Here is a 23,491-nt window from a genome sequence, read left to right as displayed (position 1 = left end):
AAGTCTAGTTAAGGAATTTCTGAATGGAGTAAGATGATGAAAGGTATGAATCAAGACTTTCTGCCTTAACTCAGTCTCTGAATATTAAAGAACAACGTAACATATTTACCCACCATCACCATACTGGTTTTTCTTAATGTTTTTTTTTTTTTTTTTAATTTATTTTGAGAGAGAGAGTGGGGGAGGGACAGAGAGAAAGGGAGAGGAAGAATCCAACCCACTGCTCAATCCCATGACCATGAAGTCATGACCCGAGCCGAAATCAGGATTTGGACACTCAACTGATGGAGCCATTCAGGTGCCCCCTCACCCACCCACCCCATACTGTTTATTGGCATTGATATTTTGGTATCTTCAAGCTGGCTATATAAAGAAATTATGCATTTTAATTTGTGAGAGTCATGAGAGCCCCTAAATTTACTGAGATTGATTGCTCTGAAATTTAAGAAATAGAAAGTAGAGCATATGATATGATAGTAGGAAGAAGCAACCTCTTTAAGTCATTTATTATGAGAGGTGCTTCAGCCAGCGTTTTCTTCTTGTGATTTTATGTATAAAATTGGATCCTCTTAAATGAAGATTAAGAAGGGAGAACACAAAATGACAAAGCAGAGATGTTGAGAACACCATATGATCAGACGATGAAGGGAAGATAAATTATTAACTGAGTGGTATAATAACTCTACAATGCTAATAGCTTAGTGAATATGGAATCCAAGACATCTGTCTACACTCCAAATTACTTCATCTTTTCTTCTATGTAGGAATTGAAAATATATTCCCAAATTTTTGGCAAATCTCAGAAGAGAACAGGGTACATTTTTAAATGTGTATTTTCATTTTTTAATGCTTAATTCTTTAAAAACAGCTTGACAGTTTACACAGCACTTGGCATCTTATTCATATACGAACACCAACTCCTAGGTGATATAGGTGTTATCCCATTTGACAGATGATTAAACTAGGGTTTATAAATGTTAAAGTGACGTGTCCAATATTACACAGCTAGTAAGTGACAGAGCCTAGATTCAGATCTAGATTGGACCCCGAATTTTATAATCCTTCCATCTTTGTTTCTCAAATCACATGCCTTTAAAGAAGCTTATGAGCTTTTAAACTGTTGGGCTCAAGTTAGCAAAATCTGATGCACAGGCCAAATCTGGCCCTCCACCTGTTTTTGGGTTTTGTTTGTTTGTTTTTATAGCCTTTTTTCTTTTACATTTTTAGTAATTAAAAAATCAGAAGAATATTTCATGACATCTGAAAATGAGATGAAATTCAAGTTTTGGTGTTCATAAATAAAAATAACCACACTCATTTTATATTTCTATGGTTTCTGTCATACTGCCAGGACTGAGGTGGCCAATTGTGACAGAGACCTAACTTATTGTCCACAATGCCTAAAATATTACTGTCCGGTCCTTTATAGAAAAAGTTGGCCAACTCCTGCTCTAGGAATTTAGAACCAAAATCTGTGATTAGAAGTTTTTTATGGAACATGAAAATTCATTAAGGCTTTCACACACCTTAGGTCTTTTGATGGTCCCAACAGCTAGTTAAAGCAGATGGTGTTTGCCATCGTGTACCAGGCAACCAGGAAATGGATGCCAAACCATGTGCTCTCCTCAGCACCACACAGCTTTTCATGTTCACTAGCTTTCTAGGTACTTAATTTTATTCGGCATCTTAAAGTGCGGGTTTATTTTGACATTTCATCTCGAATATTTTAATCCAGTTTCTCTCTGTCATGAAGAGAAACTTCATGTCAGATTTTGTCTGTTCTACTCCTACTGCTGTGACCCCCAAACAGACCTCCTGGGGGGGGTCAATTGTGACGTTCATGCACCCATATTCTGTCTCTTTCCCCTTCCCTCTCCTCCCTTCTTCCTCACTTCCTTTCTGCCCACCATAGTTTGTGGCACATAGTAGGCACTCGAATGAGTATGAATGAATGAATATTTAGCCAAGTCAGTCTTTTAAATTACATACAGAAAGGCCATAATACTAGTTTTATCCTTGTAAATAAAGGCTTTCACTACTGAATTTTGTGGAAATTAGTAGAATCTTGACAGAAACTTAGTGGGGGGGAGAGGGGGGAAGAAATGTAAATTTCAAGTTATTTTGATTGCAGAATTTAGCCTAAATTTTATATAGAATTTTGGGTTTTTAAAAATATAGAAGCAACCCACGTATCCACCAACAGATGAATGTATAAACAAAAGGTGGTATATACATATGATAGAACATTATTCAGCCTTAAATAGAAAGGAAATTCTGACACATGCCACACCACAGACGAACTTTGAAAACACTGTATTAAATGGGCCAGTCACAAAAGAAGGAATACTGTACGATTCCATGTATGTGAGATACCTAGAGTGCTCAAATTCATGGAGACAGAAAATAAAGTGCTGGTTGTCAGGGGCTGGTTGAAGGTAAGAATTAGGAATTATTATTTAATGGTCACAGTTTGAGTTTGGGAAGATGAGTCAGTCAGGATCTGGATGGGGTGAACTGCACTCTCAAAAATTGTTAAAGTGGTAAATTTTTACATTTTATATATTTATCACAATAAAAAAAGACTAATGTAAACAATCAACTATTATTTAAATAGAACCATTTCAGCTTTGAATACCTATAAATTATATGATATAATAAAATGACTACCCTTTCAAACTAATATTTAGTTTATCAAAAGAAAAATTTACCATCTGGTATCCTATTTCATTTATAAAATTAATAACAAATGAAAATCCAAGCTAAAATTAAATATTCATCAGAAATGTACAAAATTACAAAATGAGTGTATATAAAAGTATATATAAAGCACATATATAAATATATATTTATAAAGAGTATAAATGCAAGCTGTCTACTAATGGAGAAATTCTCCTTCCCAAACATTAAAACTTTCCCTCCAAATTCCGTTTCTTGGGTAGATGTTAAGAAAAATTTTTTTTTGCATAGTCCAATTGTTTTTAAAAACAACTGTGTGGCTCTACTTTCCTGAGTAATCTTTCTTGGAAATGATTCCACATTAATGCATGTGGATTTACTTCAATCCTCTGTAGTGACTGCATGCGGTCCTATTACATAGTTGTATGTAATGTGTTGAATCAGTCCCTTGTTGATGGGTGTTGGATTGTTTCCAGTTTTATTTAGTCAGTTTTGTGTACCTTCCCAAGTATATCCAGAGTCTCAGCCTTTGAACTGGTGGGCTAATGGGTAGCCACATTGTTTATTCTTGTTAAATTACCCTCCATGAGTTTGCACCAAACTCACATTCTCAAAGCATCTTTCTGCCACACCCTTCCCAGTGCTGTGTACTGTGCAATGTGGTAAGCCCCATTCCTCATGGTTAGAGGCCTCTGTAGGTCATTGGACTATTATTAAACCCCTAGACTACTTTAATTGCTTCAGAAAAGCAAAAATACCTGGTTTCCTCTCCATTAGAATACCATTTTCCAGGAATTGGATTGATCAAATAATACTTCATTCTTTCACCCTCTTACTCTTTTAATTTTGTTAATTAGATTTTAATTAAAGAAATCATAGGCTAGTTGTAAAAAGTGAAACAATATAAAGAGATGAGATAAAGATGTAAATAGTATCTCAGTCCCTTTCTCAATAGTACATGCCTGAAGTAACCAGTCTTACTGACCTACATTTCTATCACAGTTTTCTCCATGCTCAGACAAACTCATAGAGGAGTTTTTATCTTATTGTGTTTTACTCACCTCTCCAACAAATGGCTTTTTCACTTAATCATATATAGCCATTCTGAGGCAGCAGATAAAGGTTCAGCTCATTCTTTTTAATAACTACAAAGTTATTAAATCCCACACATGTAGTGTGGGGATGCCATAGTATGTTAAAATATTGACATGTAGATCAACATTCATAATTTTCTGACAATGCTGCACTTAATATTTCATATATATGGTTGCTTTTATTTCTGTAGAATAGATGTCCAAAAGTGGAATTGCAAGGTCATAGGGATTTTTTAAAATTTATTTTTAATTTACTTCCAAGTTAGTATAAAGTACAACAATGGTTTCAGGAGTAGATTCCTTAATGCTCCTTATTCATTTAGCCCATTCCCCCTCCCACAACCCCTCCAGCGACCCTCTGTTCTCCATATTTAAGAGTCTCTTACATTTTGTCTCCCTTCTTGTTTTTATATTATTTTTGTTTCCCTTCCCTTATGTTCATCTGTTTTATATCTTAAAGTTCTCATATGACTGAAGTCATATGATATTTGTCTTTCTCTGACTAATTTCCTTTAGCATATACCCTCTAGGTTCCATCCACGTAGTTGGAAATGGCAAGATTTCATTCTTTTTGATTGCCAGGTAATACTCCATTGTGTGTGTGTATGTATGTATGTCTTTATACACATACACACATATATACATACATACACACACACACCACATCTTCTTTACCCATTCATCCATAGATGGACATTCGGGCTCTTTCCATACTTTGACTATTGTCGATAGTGCTGCTATAAAAATTGGAGTGCATGTGCCCCTTTGAAACAGCATACCTGTATCCCTTGGATAAATGCCTAGTAGTGCAATTGCTGGGTCGTAGGGTAGTTCTACTTTTAATTTTTTGAGGAACCTCCATACTGTTTTCCAGAGTGGCTGCACCAGTTTGCATTCCCACCAGTGGTGCAAAAGAGATCCTCTTTCTCCACATCCTCACCAACATCTGTTGTTGCCCGAGTTATTGCTAGCTGTTCTGATAGGTGTGAGGTGGTATCTCATTGTGGATTTGATTTGTATTTCCCTGATGATGAATGATGTTGAACATCTTTTCATGTGTCAGTCGGCCATTTGGTTGTCTTCTTTGGAGAAGTGTCTATTTATGTATTTTGCCCATTTCCTCACTAGATTATTGGGGGGGGTATTTTTAATTTTAATAAATGTTATCAGGTTGTTTTCCAAAAGGGTTACAACAAATTACACTAACATGAATAGTATATGCCTTTTTTTTCCTGGCTCCTCCCCAGACCTGGATGTTACCATTGTTAAAATGTTTGCTAATATGATGCAAATGGCATCTCATTGTTACTTGATTTTCTTTCTCCATACAAAATGAAATTGAGCAATTTTTTCTGATAATTTAATTAGCATTTACATTTCATCTTAGATTTACATTACTTCTTACATTTCTACATTTAGTACTTAACGTTTCTATGTTTGCTACTTACATTTCTTCACTTGTTGTGCTTGACACTCTGCCTATTTTTACTATGTTTTTGTAAAATTTGTTTATTTGAGATTTTAAATGTTATCTTACAAATTTATTTCACTTTTCTGGTCACTTGACTTTTGTGATCTTTTGACAGATGAAGTTTTACTTTTATGTAATAGCTGTCTTATCCCGTACAATTTCGGGGTTTCTGATCTTCTTATGGATGTCTCTGTCATCCTAAGGTTATAAACATATTCTCTTAGTTCATCTTTTCATATTTTTGGGTTTTTTTCTACATTGATTATAAAGTGTGTGTGTGTGTCTGTGTGTGTGTGTGTGTGTGTGTGTGTGGTTTGAGATACTAATCTAGCTTCGTTTTTTGGTGATTATACCAGGCGTTCTCTTCTCATTGAATGAAATTCTACCTTTGTCATAATTAGTAAGTTCCCATACATACCAGCATCTGGCTCTTTAATTCTTATTACATTCCAGGGCTTTATTTGATTTGGGAAGAAAGTTTTGAAGCAGTAAAATCTATTACAGTTCTAAATATAACCTTCAGGAATAGAAAATGAAACAACCTCAATGTGTTCAGCTTCCTGTAATGGCAGGAGCAAGAATTTAGAATTGCATTCCTAGTTCTTCACTTACTAATTATGTGACCTTGAGCAAGTCATTTATTTTTCCTCTCCTACCCTAAGATTGCTCAACTCCATGGCCTGTACTGTTCTCAGGATTAGAGAAAATATATGTGGAGTGACTGACCCCACAGTTGGCCATCATTCATTGGTGCCTACTATTATTATCGGTGTTATGATTTAACAAGAAATAAGGAAGTAAGACCTTTAATATCAGATGGTACCTGTTCTAAACACAAGCAGATACATTGCTTGATGAATATATATTATATGTAAGAGAAAAAGAATTCTAAGGTGCACCTAGCTGGCCGTGTGGGTAGAGCATGCGACTCTTGATCTTGGGGTCTTGAGTTCAAGCCCCACATTGGGAATGGAGCCTACTTAAAAATATTTTAAAAACTAAAATATTCTTTCAAATATATTAATCTGGACAACAAAAATAGCATGTTCAAACCTGGCACTTTTGTTTTTCTAAAAATGTTCCTTTTTTATCTTTTGTTTTTCCTTTTTTTTTCTAATGAGAATCATATAGGCCACACAAGTAAAAAGCAACAGTATATTATCTGTTCACTTTTTTAGATAAGTGGAGGAGATACAGCTAAATAATGGTAACAAAGAGCAAATTAAAATTGCTTTTATAGGTAGCAAACTGGTGGAAGGAGTAGGGTGTCAGAGGAGAAAGCAGGAGAAGCAGAGGGAGAGAGACAGTATGGAACAGCACAGAGTGGCACACAGAGGTCCTGAAGATTGCAGTGGGCAGGAATTTGCATGCAGGCAGATTGAAGTTGGACTCAGTCTATTGCTAGACATGCCCCAGTTCTGTCCTCAGGCTGTAGTGCTCTTTGTAGGTTAGATATATCCTATGGTTATCAATAATGCATTGATTTTCTTAACCTTATTTCTCTAGAATCCCAGGACAATTTCTGGAGGTTCAGAAAGGAAAGATAATGTTAGCAGAGCCATACAGATAACATGTAAAATTAAGAAGTTCAAAAGTTGAACACCTCTTCTACCTCTTGAGCCAGGTAACAAGCCTTCACAAGGAACCATTTAATTGGCTAGGTCCCAACTAATAAATGTACATTCTAATTCTAATTCCCTATACACTATGGCCATAAAATATCTGCAAAACAGAAAGAACAGCCATAAACTAAGTTTAGTAATTAAAAAAGGAAAGAAGAGACCTACCTGTGTTAGTTGGTATTTGTTTTCTTTCCCCATTACATTTCATTAAGTTACTAACCAAATCTTAAATTAATCATTTTTTGAATTAACTGTATTCCCTAGTGTTATTTATTAGACCTACTGAAGAAAGGGAGATTACATTTAGGCTTGATATTGTTTCTCCTACCATTTTTATGGTTTATACTATGCTTCAGAAACTAGCAGTCCACATGGAGGAAGTAGAAGATTGGTCATTTATTCTTCCCAATTTTCCATTTCAGCAAATAATGATTTATTTGCATTATCATCATCTACTGTGCAGTCAATTAACTCTCAAATATGCATCTTACATTACGTGACATGCATCATTGATCTCACTAATTTTGAAATATTTATATAGTAGAAAACCAGATTGTTAATGTTAGGTCATTATTATTTTTCAAAATTTGTTAATGAATTTTAAAGTAATAAGTAATAAAATTTTCAAGGTATTACATTTTGAAGAAAAACTTCCTTGTGTTTTTTGACATTAATTCTACCAAAGAACTGCCTTGTTAGAAGAATGACAGCAACAGTTATTGACACCTGCAGCTGACACTGGTATCATTTTCCATGTTGTAGGCCCTCCTCCATATTTACTTTAATTCTAGGACTTCTTCAAGTCTATGTAGTTTTAAGCATTAGTAAAACCTCAACTAGTAGTAGATAACTAGAATTATTTGTTTACACACGCACACATGAACACACACACATATTCTTTTTTTTTTAGGGGAGAAAGTAAATGAAAATAAAAGAAGGCATTGCTAGTTCAGCAACTTAAAAGGTCAGTAGATTGGTGGGCAGGATTTCAAAAATGGCCTGCCGCCACTGGGAAACTCAGAGGCAGGGTATGAAGCCTGAGTGATCAGAGAATTCAGCAGGTGGAAACAGGTGTAAGTAGGGGTGGCCCAGTGGGTTAAGTAGCCAACTTCAGCTCTGGTCGTGATCATACAGTTTGTGAGTTCCAACCCCACATTGGGCTCTGTGCTGACAGTGAGGAGCCTGCTTGGAATTCTCTCTCTCCCTCCCTCTCCTTCTGCCCCTCACCCTCCATCCTTCTCTCTCTTTCTCAAAATAAGACTTAAAACAAAAAAAAAACAGGTATAAGTAATTGGGGTGGGGTAGAGGTAAGCAGTGGAATGGGGTAAGGCATATTAATGGCAATAAACCACTGTGCCACTAAAATTATGCACACATTGTTTTAAAAAATAAAACCTTATTTTGCCCATGTCACCATGAATAATAGGAAATTCTTGATAGAACTAATTTGTTAAAAGAGCAGTCAACAAAATTATGGGAAACCCTGATTCTAGTCCTAAGTCTGCCTCCACATCTCCCTTTGACTTTAAATAAAAGTGGAACATTATTTTGCACCACTAATTACCTGCATTGTAAGGATATGATCACTATTACATCAGAAATGCTTTAAGACCCTAAAAAAGAATCAGCCATAATATATTATGCCTTTCTCTGGTACAGATACTCAGGAATCAGTTAGTTTAAAAATCTATGCAATCAATTATAACATACAAATATGCTATATAAAATTAACCCTGAATGAATTAGCAGGGTTTTATTGTTTTGCTTTTGCAGGGAGCTAGAAAGATGCTGAGATTAATGAAATAGAATTCAGCTTAGTATTGCATACATGTAATGGGCCAAGCTCTTTGCCCAAGGGCTAGATAAAGGACTGCAGGCATTCATGGGAAAGTAATATTTCAGGTGGATGGAACAGCATGAGGAAAAGCTTTGAGTGGCATGCAAAGAAAACCATAAATAGTTCATTTTAGGTGCCTGAAGGAGACTGACAGGAAACCATGAAAAAGTATTGGGGAGGCACACTACCTTGGGTCTTAAAGTACAGCTGAGCTCGGGGCGCCTGGGTGGCTTAGTCAGTTAAGCGTCAGACTTACACTTGGGTCATGATCTCGCGGTTTGTGGGTTCGAGCCCTGCGTCGGGCTCTGTGCTGACTGCCAGCTCAGAGCTTGGAGCCTATTTCAGAGTCTGTGTCTCCCTCTCTCTCTGACCCTCCCCTGCTCACGCTGTCTCTCTCTCTCTCCTAGAAATAAATAAAAAAAATATGAAAAAAAAATAGAGTACAGCTGAGCTGACTTCATAAGTTCTATTATGGAAGGGGTGGGAAGGACATGGTGCACAATGATTAACACTGTGGGATTAGGAGTCAGGCTGATCTGATTTCAAATCTTGGTTTTGAAAGACCTTAGGCAAGTCCTCCCCGTATGGAATGAGGTTAACCCTGACTACCTTGCTGGCTGACTGGAGGAGTTAACCAAGTAGAGCATTTAAAGCACTTAGCAGAGAGCCTGCAGGCCAGACAGCCATCAGTATAGGATAGAGATTATTGATTAGAATTGTGCCTTCAGCAGACATGGCTAGAAGAAAGGTGAAAGCAAAGGCAAGGTCCCTGACCACCATGGTGGGGACAAGACTGAGGGCGGGGTCACTGCAGTAGTCCAAAGTTAATGTGAGCCTGAACTAGGGGAAATGGCAGGAATGGTGAGGAAGGGAATGGATTCAATCCCTGTTAGAGAGCAAGAGTAACCAGATTTGGGAAAGCATTTACCATGAGAGGTATCGGGAGTGAGAGAAAGGAGGGATATGGAGAAAACACTTGTGGTTTGAGCCTGGGTGAGAGGAAAGGGTGGCTTCATTAGCACACTAGTCCTTGAACTTCTGCATGCATGAGAATCTCCTGGAGGACTTGTTCTAGCACTGGTGGCTGGACCCCACCCCCTTCTGATTCAAAGAAGTTTCCAGGTAGTGTGACGCTAATGCTGCTGATTCAGAGCATGTACTTTGTAAACCACGGCAGTGGAGAAACAGAAAACACAGGAGGAAGAGGCAGTGTAGCAGGGTGGAGGATGTGTCTGCAGGTACAGCCATTTAGCCAGACGTTGAATCTGATTAGAAATAATTTGTGTATCACAGGTGTATATGGACCTGTGTGATGGTCACATTGCCAGGTAGGAGACTGAAGAACCACTGGCAATGAGTTACCATTAAGGAGATGGTTTTTTTAAAAGCAATCAGTGGTACTATAAAAAGTGGTTGGACTTTAACCTATTTACCTTGACGTTCTCATCGGTACCTGATTTGAGGCAAAAAGCTTTCCTCGTATGTTATAATATATACCTCTCTCCCTTTATTTTGATTTCTAATAAAGGAGCTTTGGTGACAGAATTACAGATAAGAGCCTGAGCTTTAGAATAAAAATTTAGAGCATCTGGTAAACTTCTGCTGTTTTCTCTCTGCCTCATTAAAACTAAAGGCTAAGAGATCAATGCTAGAAGATGGTATAATCCTATGTGGTTTGGTAGGAGGATAAAACAATAAGATCTAAATGTTGCTCTTCCTTTTTGGAATGTTAGCTAGTATAACAAAAAATCTGGCTGGTAATTGTGTCTTGTATTTTTCTTTCATCTTAAACAATATTTAAATGCAAGAAGCAGTGGGCATAGTGTAGGGTGGCCTGTCCAGCAGAGGTGCCCTAATCATGTGCATCTTCATATCTTCAGAGTGGGATGAGGTCAGCAGTTTCCATTTGAAGGTTAACCTTTGTGGTACCCTGCCTTTTGTAAATATTCTGTCTGGACAAAAGTAATTAAAATGTTGTTTTCCAGTATATATTTCTAGTGTAGAATACAGGATAATACCCCTTACTTACACCATCCCGAAATACAATAAATTGAGCTTTATTTTTCAGTATTGCCTAAGTTGTGTTTTGCAAGACAATATTGTTTCTTGAGATGTTAATAGTTGTTCCTTGAAAAAGTGTGCTTAGTCTCAGTAAATCAAAGAATTGCTAGGTTATACAAAGGTAAGCTCATTTCCTGTCAGTAGGTGTCTTAGAACTTTTAAAATGCTAGTTTTACCACGAATCCCCAAGATTTGGACCCAAATCTAGTTGACCTGGAACCCCTTCCTTTCAGAGCATATTTTGTGGGACACTGATGTTCTCAGAACACAGTGTGAGAAAGGCAGTGTTCATTGTTTAAGTCTTGTTAATTTTGAATTTCCTTTTAACAAAGGGAACTAGCCAGTACAGAGGAGATGGCTGTAATATGCCTAGCACTTCTATAATTAATTATGGATGGTTTAGGGACTGCCAAGCAGACTAATAATGATTTGTAAGATTTTTAAAAAATGTATTTATTTTGAGAGAGAGAGTGTGCACACACATGCAAGAATCAGGGAGGGGCAGAGAGAGAGAGAGAGAGAGAGAGAGAGAGAGAGAGAGAGAGAGAGAATCCCAAGCAGGCTCCACTGGAGCCTGTCTTGGGGCTTATTCTCATGAACCATGACTTCATGACCTGAGCAGAAACCAAGAGTTGATGCTCAACTGACTGAGGCACCCAGGTGCCCCTGTCAGTTTTTAAACTATGATAACAAGTCAGGACATTTAATTTCCTCTACATTACTAACTGGTTATATTGAGGCTGAGAAGTCAAGAACCATTTGAAAATATGGCTGCTTTGGTTTAGTGCCAGCCTAGATTAAAGAATGGCATTGAGGATGCTTTTGAGGATTTCTTACTCGCTTTTAAAGAATCACTTTTAACATTGGTCCCTAGGCCTGGCTCAAGAGCCCCAAAGACATGATCATGACCATAATTTGCTCATATTTTGAACAGAGAAAGAAAAAAATTGCTCTCGTATGTATATCCTGAGAGCAGGACATATTCATCACCAACCTCTATACTTTAAAAATTTAACATATTATTATTTGGTGATAATTGGTCTCTTAGTGATATAAAACTCTTCAGCATACTAAGGCAGAAAAGTAAATTTTACGGGAAACTTTTTAAGCAAAAATGATTGAAATAAAAATGCTTTCTTGCTTAACCACTGATTGCACCACATGATTACCATGTATCAGTTTTTTTCTTTCAGTATAACCAGTACATAGTACTCGCCCGCTGAGATTTATAGGCATGGACAGGCATGTCTGCCTCCTGGTGTGTTACACATGTTCCGCTGATGTGAAGTAGGAGTTTTAGTACACAGATGAACATCTGTAAGAATTACTATGTACTTTAGTTTATATTAGGAAAATTGTAAAAAGCATTAAGAACCAGGATTTTAATTATTTTAATATCTGAGATACCATGTTTTAAAAAAACAAGTCATCTTAAAGAAAAATATTTACCAAAAGTTAGTAGAGATCGAAGAGGAAGGAAACAGAGATTGAGTCCTGAGACCGAGAAGGTGCTTTCTGATGAGAAAGACTTGAACGTTAAACTGAGAGGAAACTCTTCAGAGTCAGGAAAAAGAAGCAAAATCCTGGAAGAGGCCAGAGGGTATGGAGACTAGTGATAGACAGGAAGGGGCCACTCCCTCCACTAAGCCTGGTAGAGACTGAAGATTAGTTGAGTGTTGGGACAGGAAGTTGAGGGCATCATGTCTAATGGCCTGCTGTGATGCCCACCTCTCTTATCATTACAGCAGTAATAACTATTGTAGGTACTCCTGAAGCAGTAAATCAGGCAAAATAACTAGAAGTAAATATAGATAGTAGTGATAGAAGCGGATTGCATGAGTCTCAAAGCACAGTGAGCTTTTTGTACATATTTGGAGGAATAATGTTTTTTATCAATTAAGGAAAAAAAGAGCATACTGATACCAGGAATGTAAGAGGAAATGTAATTACTGATCCTATTGGCATGAGGACCATGAGGAATAGTATAAACAACTTTACTAGTAAGTAGAGGTAGTAAGGAGACAGGACTTTTGGGTTCTTCAGGTATGGACAGTGAAGACTGTATAGTCTTCACCAGAGAGAGTGTTCAGAAAAAGCACTATTTTTAGGAAAGATCTGCATTTCACTCAAAGCCTGCAGAGCCTTCTTAGTAACTCAGAGATGGAAAATACTCTGAATAAATAATGAAGAGTTTATAAGGAGAGAATTTGCAAACTGGAGTAAGGCTTCCATAGGGCACAGATAGAAAGGGCCAGGAGATCTGTCACCACTGGCCATCAGTGAGGATTTTAAAAGGGTACGAGAGACTAAGAGGCCCACAGGAAAATAAAGTATGCCCTGTTTTCAGTGCCAACACCAGAGTCCTTGAAGCTAAGGTGGAGCTCTTCCTGCTTATTAAAAGAGATGAGAATGGAAGTACCTAATGCTGAAGGCTTCCCGGGGTTTCTGGAAACCAGAGGAAGGAGACAATAGCCTTGTGACTATATGTGCAGGATCTGTAGTGTTTCTGTCTGAAAGGAACACTGAATCACCAGTTTAAGGCCTCATTTAAGACTGAGGTGCCTGGGAGTTTAGGTAAAGAAAGATAAACCTAAATAAGAAGGGAGAAAGATTTCACTCGCAGTGAACCAACGAGAAGTCTCAGAAATGGAAAATATTGTCATTAAAATAGATGAGATAAACCCTTAACAAGGCACATAGAGAAATAGTGAATTGAAGGTAATACTCAGAACTTTCCCCTGAATAGAACTCAGAGAAATTAAGAGAAAATATGAAAAATCTGTTAAGACTCTTCATTCCTGACATACCCTAACCAGTCTTTTCCCTGAAGGAAACTAAATACACTGAGTAAAATATTTACATTGTTTTTGTAAAAGCAGGGCTAAGCTGGAAGGAAAGTAAAGAATTCACAGAAACCAAAACTGAAATGAAAGTGGGAATCTTAAGCTAAGGAGGCAGTAAGTAAAGCTGGCTTTCATCTTGAAGGTACTTGCTGCCAAACCTAGATAATCTTGAGCATGCCATTTGACAGCTATGTGCTACAAGCCAAGTGAAGGCTCCCTAATGTGGCAAGTCTAATGGGAAATCCATTACCCAAAGCTACAACTTGACAAAACTACCTTAGTAGAAGGGTAATAAGAAACCCGTCCCACACAAAAGGACAAGCATAGGTACTGGAAGTAGGGAAAATTCATGATACCTATGCTTTTCTAAAATCTGAATGGCCAATAAACATATGAAAAGATGTTGGTTATCAGGGAAATACAAATTAAAACAAATGCAAGGTAGCTGCCCATATTTATCAGATTACCTGAAAGGGAGGGGAGATTTAAGCCCCCAAGTGCAAACTGATGTCTGGGAGAATGTGGAGAAACTGGAATTCTCTTATACTGCTGATTGGAATATAAATTGGTACAACTAGTTGGGAAAGTAATTTGACAGTCATTATCCAGTAAAGTTAAAGATGTGCATAACCTTCAGCCCAGCAAGTGCACTTCTAGGTCTTTACTCTGGAGAAGTCAAACACACGCACACAAGATAGTTTGTATACAAAGATGCTTGCTTTGCAGCATCCTTATAATTGCACACAATTGAAAACAACCCAAGGTTTCATCATGATGAAAACATATGATACATTGCACTATAGCTGTACAATTGAATACTAATTGAGATCTGTGTACTGCTATTTATAAATCTCAAAGTCTGCACAGTGTCCCACTGATGTAAGCTGTGTGAACATGCAAGGCAATACTATGTATCATTTATGGATCTGTAAATATGAAATAATAATAATATAAAATATTCACGTGATTATTAAACACCAAATTCAGGTTAATGGTTTCTTCTGAAGAGGGAGGAAGGGAGGGAGAGAAATAGGATCCATGAGAAAGAAACCAGGATTTCAATGTATCTGTAGTATTTTATTTCTCAAAAAACCTGAAGCAAATGTAGTAAAGCTTTAAGATTTGCTACAGCTGGGTCAGGTCATCCAAAATTCACTGTGTTACTGTCTATACTTTTTCTGTACATTCAAAGTGTCTCACAGTATTTAAAGAGTGAGAGAGAAAATTTCTATCCTTGTATAAAAGGAAGCCAAAAAACAATATTGTCTCATGTTGGGTACTCACTGAGTTGGAGTTTTGGGCGTGGAGTATCTCTTACAGATCAACACTTGTGGGGCAGAGGGGAAGTTCCAAATACTTAGCAGCCTGGCCCAGCCAGGTGAGGAGCTCTGGAGCAAATCTGGGCTCTACCTTTATACTCCCATCTCAATCAGTGATTGGCTTTAACTTGCCCAGAAGGGCACGCCCTTGGGCAAGGAGATTCTCTGCAGCTGAGGCACCCCAGTAGTGGCTGATGCCTGGGACCGCAAGTCCTTCCTCATGCATCCTGCCCAGCTCTGTCTACCATATAAAACATGAAAATGAAGTTTGTTTTTCTTCTATTCCTTTGGCTCACTTTCAGAGAATATTAATCGGTGTATTTACCTGAGAGAGAGGAAGTAAACATAAAGAAAAACTTTCAAACACATGTAGAGTCCATTGTATAGCATATTAGTTGCCTTGACTTTCTAAGTTTGTTTATGGTCTTGTTTGCCAGAATTTAAGAGGAAATCGTCACATGCTAAATCATTGGCAAATGCCTTTAACATTATTTTCCTTGTCTTCTCAAAGGAGAACAAATATAGGGTCCCCTTATATTTTATTTGCCCAGTTTTGGATACTGATTTAAGTGTTAGCTTTCACAATGTCAGTTTAGAGGATAAAATATAAAATTTTTAATTTATACATGGTATCTCTGTGTAATCATCTTAATGAGTTAATTTAGAAATGATTAGGTGTGTTTTTATATGACTGTGTAATACTAGCTTCCTCATCAGGCAGTCTAAGAAGCTGGTAGAGACAGAATTGCCAAATATTTATATCCTGCTCACCCATCTTGGTGGCAGTCCCATGTGGGTGTTCAATTTATATTCTATAGGGGTAATATGAATGCTTTTGCAATAAGGGATATATTTTTACTTGTAAATATTCACAGGTATTAGGTAACCTCTACAAATTTCATGTTTTATAGCTTCCTCATAGTCCGCTTTCAGGACTTTAATGACATTCTGCTAAAGAGAAGCATGAGCAAATACTAGGCAGAATGGTTTTGATAAAGATAGCTGGTGATGTTCAGTATATAGGTCCATGGCCAGTAGGGATATAATTTGGACATTCCTCAGTCTGTATGAAAGTTGAAAGAATTACCCAATTTTTCAATGAAAAATGTAGTTACTTCATGGGTACATAGTTCATCTAGCAACTTGACTACTGTAAATGTTTTCTATAGGGGCTTCAGTCAAGATTTCTAGTTGCAAGTGGGGTGCCTGGGTGGCTCAGTTGGTTGGGCATCTGACTTCGGCTCAGGTCATGATCTCATAGCTCGTGCTCAAGTCATGATCTTACAGCTCGTGGGTTCGAGCCCTGCTTAGGGCTCTGTGCTGACAGCTCAGAGTCTGGAGCCTGCTTCAGATTCTGTATCTCCCTGTTTCTCTGACCCTCCCCTGCTCACGCTGTCTGTCTCTCAGAAATAAATAAAACATTAAAATTTTTTTTAAAGATTTATAGTTGTAAGAAACAGACTCACATGGGTAATTATGCAGAAAAAGGCATTTAAATTAAGTGAGTATTTTTGTCAGGGGCTGGAGAACAAGCCTTGAGCTCTAACTTCTAGAAACAGTGTCTTGATCTGTAACACAAATTGGTTTAAAAAAAAAAAAAAAAGCCACCAACATTGCCACCAGGCATAAACATAGGAGTTTTTGTGGAGGTCATTTCTATATTAGGAATTTGACCTTGACACCTATCACAGAGATTGCAGCAAGAAGGTGAAAGGGAAAGGAAATAAGCTTTGTGTTTTCTGATTCAAAATCTTAGTTACAGGGGCACCTGGGTGGCTCAGTCGGTTGAGTGTTCACTCTTGATTTAGGCTCGGGTCATGATCTCATGGTTCATGATATCCAGCCCTACATCTGGCTCCATGCTGACAGCATAGAGCCTGCTTGAGATCCGTTCTCTTTCTTTCTCTCTCTCAAGAATAAATAAACATTTTTAAAAACTAAATAAAAGTCTTAGTTTCAGTACCTGAGTCACAGTCTGACATCTTCTTGGCAGAGTCAAAGTTACCATATCTGATTCTGAGGGAAGGAGTTATAGGACAGTAACTTCCAACTTCTGCCTACAAGTGGGAAATATCCCAACCATTTCCTTGAAAGAATGCTCAAAAAGTTTTAGGGAACCTCAAACAAGATAAAAATCCACTGAATTGGAATTTTCTTGTATGAATGAAGATTTTTTTTAATGTTTTATTTATTTCTGAGAGAGACAGTATGAGCAGGGGAGGGTCAGAGAGAGAGAGAGAGAGGAAGACACAGAATCTGAAGCAGGCTCCAGGCTCTGAGCTAGCTGTCAGCACAGAGCCCGATGCAGGGCTTGAACCCATAAACCGTGAGATCATGACCTGAGCTGAAGTTGGACACTTAACCAACTGAGCCACCTAGGTGCCCCTGAACGAAGATTTTTTAAATTTTCTAATTTGAAACATACTTCACTCCTACCCTGGTAACTTTTAGCCATCCCCAAGTGAAGAAAACACTGCAGCCCTCCATCCCTAGTAGCCACTGAACTCAGAACACAAAGTTAATGTGATGACTCTGGGAATATTTTTGAATTCACAGATGGTCCTTTCTGGCCCAGCTTGATATAAGCAACCAGTCTTCTGGGATAAGAGGTGTATAATAAATCACTGAGTAAAATAATTGAAAGGATAGAAGTATGTCACAAGGAATGTGCTGTTTAAGGGCAAAGAGAAACCAAGTGTGGGATACATATAATACTTTTTGTCCTTAAAATCAATTATCTTAGCTTGATACTGAATGTACAGTTATTATGTATCAGGTCTTTTGTTGCTAAACAAACAGGTCTAGGAAATGCTGAGCAGAGGTAGGGCAACTTCCCACTTTGATCATGTTGTATAGCATTACTGAGCGAACGATTATTCATTCAGGCCCTGCCTTATGTACCCACACCAACTGGGCTCATTAGAAAAGTATTCTCCATATCAGAAAGCAGTAAAGAGTTCAGGGACTGTATTTTTAAAAATTACTCTAGGAATAGTTTGTAGAATTTACAATACCAGAGCTGTCAAGTAATAGCATGTTTTCCTGACTCCACAGGACACTAATACATTTTTCAGTTAAATTGTTTTAAATTTTTGCATGGCAAACAAATATGTATATATTTTCATAAATAATATTTAAGATGGTTTTATTTCAGATTAGTTTCTAGGCTTACGGTTCATAAGCTGGTATTCTGAATTAGCAATCATTGCCCAATTAAACTACTTTGAGTTCGGCATTTGCTCTGGGTAAACTTGTAAGAAGATAATATGGCACAGGGGAGCTTGAGGTGTTATTGGAGATGTTATTTGTAGCTTAGAGCCTTTGGAGTATACTTGATTTGATCTATTGATGTTATAGCATGGCATGCTTCCTGTTTTTAAAATCTTGTCAAGGTAACAAAGAGATAAGCACAAGTGAAATTAAAGCATCTTCTCCTATGATAGAACTTCCTTGCCTTCATAATGCAGCATAGAATGAATAATACAGTATCTTTAGACAACTTTTAAGTACAGTTTTACATTCCATATTATGGCTCAGGCTTCATTTTTTTTTCTGCCCTTCACACAGTTTCACATGAATTCATTTGTAACAGTAGAAAAATTTTCTTGCTTATATTGCAGATAAATATAGCAAGATTTTTTCTGTGGGAATGGAATGATTTTTTTCCCCTCACAATTAAAGGACTCTGTATCAAACATGATAAAGTGATTTTCATCAGGGGAGTTTAGGCTTCTTCAATATAGAATGAAGGATATAAAAATTGCTCTTGAGGCTGAAGAGCTTACTTACATTGGCTGGCGGGCACCTGATGTAGACATAACAAGTAAGGACTCTGCAAAACCTTACATTTAATATAGCACTGTGACAGAAATACTGTTTGCAAACCTCAGTTGAAAGAACACAAACCAGGGGCATCTGGGTGGCTAGGTTGTTAAACGTCCATCTGGATTTCGGCCCAGGTCATAATGTCACAGTTTGTGATTTCGAGTCCTGAGTTGAGAATCCCACAGAGCCTGCGTGGGATTCTGTCTCTCTGCCCCTCCCCGACTTACTCTCTCTCAAAATAAATAAACCTTTAAAAATGTTAAAAAAAAAAAAAAAAAGATAAATATCCACATGTTTCCCATTCCTAACAAAGGCTAATATTCTAGTGCCTTTAGGTTTGAAACAGGTACAAATCAGTATGTTATCTAGGCCCACAATTCCATCCAAAACTCTTAATTTCACAAAGCCACACTGTATACAGTGCTATGTTATGGGTATGTTCCTGTGTTTCCTGTGACACTCATTAATTCACATATCTGTCTTGGCGCCTTATATACCTTTTATTTCCTTGAATCACAGGAGCTTCAGTTTCAACGACTCACCCGAGAACTGGAAGTGGAAAGGCAGATCGTTGCCAGTCAGCTAGAAAGATGTAGGCTTGGAGCAGAATCCCCAAGTATCGCCAGCACCAGGTACAGGGCTAATGGCTCTATCTTTTTATATGCCTTCAAGTTACATGCTTATTAAGTTGTCCTAGATGCAGCAAATGATTGTTAGTGTTGTCACTGTTTACTTGCCTTTTTGAATTTGACACCGAAAATGTCAATTTATTCTAATTTGAGAAGCCTCTTGCAATATTGATTATCCTTCAGTCCTGTCCTTAAAATGTTTTATGTGGCATCAGTAAGTTTCTGTTAGCAAAAGCTGCTATGCTGCCTTTAGATATTTGATTTCTCATATGTAGACACAGTTAATGCATGTTTTGCACAGTTAATTACTAATTATTTGGTGGAGCTAATAGGCTCTGAAAACCTGGTATTGATTTTTTTCAACTAAGACATATTTCTAAAGGATAACATTTAAGTAGCTTTTAAAAATGTCTCCAGTTGACCTTGAGGTTTTCTACAACTGAAAAACTGCTATACAAAATAATTACTATATGAAATAATTTAGTGTATTCACATAATAAATTCAAAACCAGCATATTACTGGAAAAAAAGCATGTTTAATCAGAATTACTGTTTTATGTTTAAATAGCCTCTTAGGCTATGTAAAAACATCATGACTATAAAAAAATTACTGCCATAAAAATGAAGTGGTGAAATCACTGCTTATCCTATTTGTGTATTTCTTTCTTGTTAATTACATATTCTAGTACAGCCTACCATAAAATTACTTCTATTACTTACATATTTAAGCTTGGTTTATTTACTCTTGCATAGATATGTACCCACAGTAACTTGTCTCGTAAGTTATTTCTAACATCATCATTGTTTTACTTCTCAGTATCTTCTATTACTCATAGCCAAGAAATCCTTTTTGGTGAAAGAGTGCTATCTGTAGTTTCTCCTTTCTGGCTCATTGTTGCTACGGATTTAAAAAATATCAGGCTGATAAATTGTGTGCTTATGAATTTTTTGATCTTTGACCATTAACATTTTTGTATACTGGTATGCTTAGTAAGGCATAAAGTATACAAATAAGATTAATAAAACTTTTAAAATACAAATAACAAACTATATGTTCATGTTTTAGTTATCCAGATAGTTATTTTTATAAGAAGGGAAATTATAAGCAAAATGTAAACATGTAAATCAAATATTTCTAACTCTGGCTTTGTGGTAGTCAATGAAATAATTGTGAAGTTAAAATTGTGAAAAATTAATTTTAACTCTATTCAGTATTGTTAAAAAGCCATCTGTATCTTTCCCACCAAAAAAGAGCAATTCACAAACTCAATAATACAGCACTCTATATTTCCAAAATGTACAGGCCAAAAGATTTTAAAATATATAATTTTATATGAATAGAAAATTTAATTCAACATTTAACAGATTCATTTGGGACTTTTATTCTGGTGATACAGCTAATTAAACTAAGATAGAATTTCTCTTGATTAACCCCTAGAAATAATTGATATATCATTAAAGCAAGTCAGTATCTAGAGGAAAGGGCAAAATAGAAAGGAAAATCCTCAGGTACTAGAAATAGAAAAGAAACTGAAAGCCAGAGCCAGAAGCATTTGAGCTGTCTCTCTTTAAAGGAGGCCTAGGGATAGTCCAATCCCACCCCACTTCCACATAAAAGCACCAGAGTCTTAGATTTAATAGAATCCTGGAATAAGAATGTGGCCTGCTATAATTTCAAGGTGGTACACGTGAACTCAAGATAACTGCATTCAGCAAGCTATGACCATTTGGCTGCACCCATGGCAGACTCCAAGCATGTACCGCATGTGCATTTGGAGGCCAGGTGTAAAATTCTTCACATTGTTCAGGAATCCCCAGCTGAGAAATTGACATCACTAAAGATGAGCTTGCAGTCAGATACTATAAAACTTGAGTCCAAAAAAACCCCCCAAAACCCAAAAACCTCAACTACAAGTGAGAATCAACTAGCAGAAGAGTAAAATTTACAACTTCAAGAATATTCTGTCATTGGAGAAAGTCTGATAGGTGTGCATAGGACAACAGGTATAAGGATGTTCACTATAGCATTATTTGCAAAAGTAAAATATTAGAAAGAACATAATTATCCATGAGGACAGAAGTGGGAAGTAAACCATGGATAAGTAAATGCAAGAACAGTTAAAATAATTAGATTGCATGTATCAACATGGACATCTTTGTAAAACAGGCTCCTGAGTGAAAACTACAAATCGTAAAAGAATAGATATAAGATGATGTCATTATGAACATTTAAAAAATATATACAGTAATATGATGAAATATTCAGAAAGTATTTGATACTGTATATGGATGTATGCATGTGTAGTAAAAGTATAAGAAATATTTGAGAATGACACCAATTTAAGGTGGTATTTCTCAGGAGGAAGGGAGGAAGAAGCTATCAGAAATTAGGCTTTAGCCAAATCTGTAACATGTTACTTAAAATTGCCATCTATAGGGGCGCTTGGGTGGCTCAGTCGGATAAGCATCTGACTTTGGCTCAGGTCGTGATCTTGCAGTTTTTGAGTTTGAGCCCTGAATCAGGCTCTGTGCTGACAGCTCAGAGCTTAGAGCCTGCTTTGGATTCTTTGTCTCCCTCTCTCTCTCTGCCCCTCCCCTGCTCATGCACTGTCTCTCTTTCCTTGAAAAATAGATAAACATTAAAAAAAATAAAATAAGTTGCCATCTACAGCAAACATGACACAATATTAACATATATTAAGTAAGGGAGTGGATATGTGCATGACTATTAGTTTTCTGCACTTGAAGTTTTAAAATATTAAATCTAAGATTATGTAGTTGAATTAGCTAATTCCATAGGTTTTTTAAAAATCTTTTAGTAAAAATACATATTATAATATTTACTCTCTGGGATTTTGGCACTTTGTGTCTGGATTTCAGTTCCTAGTGGTGGTGTGTGGCATGTCACTGGGCTTGGTTGGTGACTTTTGGGTGAATGAATGGATCCTGCAGAAAGGGAAGCTTATTTGGCTTGAGAAAGGGGGAAAGCATGCACAGAGGTATATAGGATTCCACACTGTGGTTATAGTAGAACACCAAGAGGCTCAGGTGTCTAGGATGTGTCCTAAAAAGACCTACTGGCTTCTGAGGTTGGCAGGGTTATGCTGGCATTTGATCATGGAGAACTAGGAAAGAGGGTGATGAGAAACTTAAACTTCATTAGGTGTATAAAGGAGACCTGTGGAAAGTTGTTTTGGGAGGCAATTGTCCTGGTAGTAAGGGCATACATATTTCAGAATGAAGAGAAGTCCAGACAATAGGATAGGAATCTGTTGTGGAATCTTAAGGGTTCTGCGTAAGGCTGGTTATGTCACTCAGTGAGCACTGCTTAGAATCATAAATGATCCATTTTGATTGCCCTACTCTAATCTCACACTATTTTCATGTATTGTTCATGCCCCCAATGTAAGGCTAATCCTTCCCTACAACTTTTCCCAGTGTTCTCCAGGAAAGTCATCTCTTTTCATCTGAACTCTTAACTGTGCCTTAGTTAGCTTTCCTGTGAGGTGGTAAAGCCTACCCCATCCCCACAGCCCTGGCACAGTACCTGGTGCTCAGCAGGTGGGCACCCAGACACATGCTCACTACTCATACCCAGAATGAGTAGTGAAACTTAGTGAAACCCAATATTTTTTAAGCTCATCAAGTTAAGGATGCTTTTACCATGAGGTTATCTAGTTGGCATCTTTGAAAGGTTTCTCTCTGCCCTTTTTCAGTGTGCTTTTCAGTGGACCTTGGGAATACTATTGACATAATTACTTTGCTCTGTGACCACTAGGTTTACACACTAGCAAGGAGCCCATTAGAGAACAATGTTGGTGAAGGGAGCATAGGTTATGGTCACTTGAGAGATCCCCTTGTGTCTTCCAGTCCCTACCAGCTGTCCATCTCAGAACAAGATTTTAAAGAAAAACAGAAATTAGCTCTCAGACCCAAACCCTCTTTTCCATCACCCATTTCTGATTTGCTCAAAGGAAATTAAAAGTGGGACCACCACTTATGAGCTTCATTTAGATTCGGGTCATTCTTACATGAATTGGGTCTAGTAAGCAACATGGGGAATTTGATAGCCAGTTGTCTTTTATATTGTTTTATTTAGATCCTGTGTCAGAGT

General features: G+C 37.2%; 1 protein-coding gene across 8 annotated transcripts in view; it reads left to right on the top strand.

Moving 5' to 3' along the window:
• The window catches only part of PKP4 (plakophilin 4), a 245,292-nt gene that overhangs the window by 116,455 nt on the left and 105,346 nt on the right, over positions 1-23,491 (top strand). For all 8 annotated transcript variants that reach the window (XM_039237527.1, XM_039237526.1, XM_039237532.1 and 5 more), the window contains one exon: positions 19,268-19,380. In XM_039237527.1, coding sequence (XP_039093458.1) covers positions 19,268-19,380 — 113 coding nt within the window. The remainder of the gene's footprint in view (positions 1-19,267; positions 19,381-23,491) is intronic.

This window comes from Hyaena hyaena, unplaced genomic scaffold (genome assembly GCF_003009895.1).
Source record: "Hyaena hyaena isolate Hyena2069 unplaced genomic scaffold, ASM300989v1 scaffold_126, whole genome shotgun sequence".
Taxonomy (NCBI): domain Eukaryota; kingdom Metazoa; phylum Chordata; class Mammalia; order Carnivora; family Hyaenidae; genus Hyaena; species Hyaena hyaena.
The sequence above is the reverse complement of the archived record's forward strand: the minus strand, read 5'-3'. Positions and strand labels throughout refer to the sequence as shown.